At 42.7% G+C, this 3,306-nt stretch overlaps 1 protein-coding gene across 1 annotated transcript; it reads left to right on the forward strand.

Moving 5' to 3' along the window:
* Positions 1–1,029: 1,029 nt before the first annotated feature.
* LOC121964445 (transient receptor potential cation channel subfamily M member 5-like) lies at positions 1,030–2,626 on the forward strand (the record flags this gene model as incomplete). Its single annotated transcript, XM_042514651.1, has 4 exons — positions 1,030–1,307; positions 1,688–1,873; positions 2,211–2,310; positions 2,508–2,626. Coding segments are annotated over exons 2-4 (402 nt in total), but the record flags the coding sequence as incomplete, so codon positions are not given.
* Between the last annotated feature and the right edge of the window lie 680 nt (positions 2,627–3,306).

Consider the following 3,306-nt stretch of genomic DNA (forward strand, 5'->3'; position numbering starts at 1 on the left):
GAACAGAAAGTGAGCAGACTCACAAGCATTAGATGTTTTTTTTCAGCTCCAATCCTTTGTGTGTTCTTTGTTTTTAAACCAAAAAATTAGCTGACATAAATTAGTAGTGCTACTTTGCAATATTTCTGTAATCAGAGATTATCTGTGGAGTTTTCTTGTAAACAAACAAAAGTTGTGTTTACTCATTGCAAAATGAATCCGGTGTATCCTTGAGGTCTAAAAATGAGTGCATTTTCTCATAAAACATTTGTAAAGACAACTGCAAAAAAAAAGTAAATTATGAATCTAATATGAATTGGGCCATATGTGCTAGCCTGCGGCCTTCCTCTTCCCTGCCTTCACAGGGGCATTACCATGCTTCTCTGTGCGTCAGCGAAGTAGCTAAAAGGAGCATCAGGAATGTATATTGTGTCGTTTGCATGCTCATGAGTACGATACCAACAAATCAGGGACCCATTCTCAAGATCATTGCTCCAGCATGCTATAGCTTGCTACCTTTCAAAGCCACTGTTGTTAAAATTTCTGAAAAGCATATCATATAGTATGCACCTATTAAAGGGATACGTTGTTGTTTTTCAACAAGTTCAGGGTCAATGTGGTGTAGGGAGTCTGTGCAAAATGCATAATTGATGCAAAATTATGTACTCAGTCAACACATGAAAAATCAACTTCTGAGTCCTTTAGGTGATGTCATTTTTGGGCCCCAAAAAGACTTTTTCCCATTGATTTACATTTTGAAAGAGATGTCAGTAAATGCATTTTTAGAGTGTTGCAACCCCTACAGAGCCCCTAAATGACTTGTTTTTCTGTCTGGATTTAATCCATTCGGGCTGATGACATTTGAAAAGTTTCCATGTTGTTCCCACTTTAAGCACATAAACACAATGAAAAAAGAACACAGAACTACAACTTTCTGTCATCACATGAACGCAGCATTAGATCTCCTCCTGCTCCAACACAGCTGATTCAAATGATCAGCTCATTATGAACTCCTGAAGCTACTTGATGACAAGTTGATCATTTAATTGCGCTGAGTTTCAGCAGGGAGAGATCTGAAACATGCAGGTCAAGTGGTGCTTGAGGAGTGGTTTGAGAAAAACTGCTTTAAATGCCCAAATGGAACCTGTGTAAAAGATATTTGTCACTAGGAGAAGCCGCCTTTGCACCTTTTACACAACAGTGCAGTGTGGTAATAATATGAGACACATAAGATATTATGAGTGCAGTCTTTGTTGCTTGCAGGCACAGGCAGTTTTGAGATCCCTGTTCTGTGTCTCTTGGTCCACGGGGAGCCCAGGATCCTAAAGGTAAGTTTTATTTGATTGTGCTGTGTTAGTCACTCAAGAACTTTAAAGACATGACCGCAAAGAGACCTTCTGAGAGCGAGATGTGAATGCGCACAGCAGTAGCTCAGGCATGAGAATTAGGCTTCAAATCAAATTTTGGTTGTGCCACCTCCTGAAATCATGAGCCAAAGCCAGACTGAGAAACAAATTCTTTGTGTTTTCACAAAACTAATCTCTTTGGCTAGAAAGCCTTTCAAAGCCACCGATGCATTTGCATAAAAAGAGCCACAGCCGAGATTATGGGGGACGGCTAACACCGATCGATATAATTCTGTTTTGTTGAGAAGTTATCGAGCGAAAATGTTTGTGCCTGCGAGTGAACACTCTGTCCCCGGTTGCAGAGGATGTACAAAGGCATTGGCAATTCGACACCATGGCTGATCCTGGCAGGCTCGGGAGGCGTGGCCGACATCCTCGTCACGCTGATGAATAGGGGCTGCTGGGATATGGACAGCGTTCATGAGCTGCTGCTGGACACCTTTCCAAATGCCCACCACAGCACAGACATCAGTAACTGGGTCAAGCTGGTGAGAGCGATGTGCACAGCATGGAGGCAGGCACATACACGGATATGCACATCACAAGACTTAAACGTTGCCAGGAATATGGGGCACACTGGGGAAGATTGTGAGGGAAGCTAATGTGGGATTTTCATCCTTATCTTTCAAAATTTTGTATGTGATGACCTAATTAGGGATACGAAGGAGGGAAAGGGGATATATACAAGTAATGGAATATTTTTCAAGCTGACATACACAGGGAAAGGGTTGTAGTTTTTGAAAACAAATGCATTTGTAATTTAGAAAAGCACATTACATCAATCAAACAAGGTTTTAGTGATAACTGATCCAACCTGTCATTCAGATCCAGAGGATACTCGACCACGGACATCTCCTGACTGTCCACGACCCTGAGCAGGAGAGCTCTGAGCTGGATACGGTCATCCTCAAAGCTCTAGTTAAGGGTAAGGTACCTATTGAGAGGCACTGTGTTATCAAGAAACTTTCAATTTTCTTAGGCTGTGCAATTACAGGAAGGGTTTTGTGACTTGACAGTTGCACAAAGTGAGAGCCTTGATATTTTGAGCACTTAGTAGGTTGTGAACCTGTTGACATTTTGAATGTGTGTGTGTGTGTGTGTGTGTGTGTGTGTGTTTCTCAGCTTGTAAAAGCCAAAGTCAGGAAGCTCAAGACTTTCTGGATGAACTGAAGCTGGCTGTGGCCTGGAACAGAGTCGATATTGCCAAGAGTGACATCTTTAATGGCGATGTGGAGTGGAAGGTGAGATGAATAGTAAAATGATAATTTAGATAATGATAGAGGGTAATCCCGAGGTACTCAAACTTAAGCTTAACTTAAGCTTAACTTAAGCGGCCAAAATGAGCACCTCCGTAGGGTGGCTCTCCTTTAGAGACAGGGTGAGACACTCGGTCGTCTGGGAGGAGCTGCTCCTCCATGTTGAGAAGAGTCAGATGAGGTGGCTCGGGTATCTAACTAGGATGCCTCCCTGCCTGGTGAGGTGTTCAGGGCACGTCCCACTGGTAGGAGACCCCGGGGAAGACCCAGGACACGCTGGACTGGGAACACCTCCCTTTGGAAGAGCTGGACAAAGTGGCCGGGGAGAGGGAAGTCTGGGCTTCTCTGCTTAGGCTGCTGCCGTGGAAAATGAATGGATGGATGGATGGATGGATGGATGGATAGAGGTTAATCACACTCTATATTAACTTGTCTCACAGGGCTGGTTTCCATTAGAGATTTGCGTAAAACTTAAGCAATATTCTCGAAATGTCAATAAAATACAAATGCGACATGACTGCATTTCCAGTTAGTGATGTTATGCGACTTTTCTTGTGTTGTTATGCACATCTTCTCTCGTAATAACATTCCAAGAAGCATGATGATGGATGTTCAAAAAAAAGAACAAGACACAAAATTAGCAGGTTTATTTCTATTGCAGCCAC

The sequence above is a fragment of the Plectropomus leopardus genome, unplaced genomic scaffold (assembly GCF_008729295.1).
Source record: "Plectropomus leopardus isolate mb unplaced genomic scaffold, YSFRI_Pleo_2.0 unplaced_scaffold15642, whole genome shotgun sequence".
Lineage (NCBI taxonomy): Eukaryota > Metazoa > Chordata > Actinopteri > Perciformes > Serranidae > Plectropomus > Plectropomus leopardus.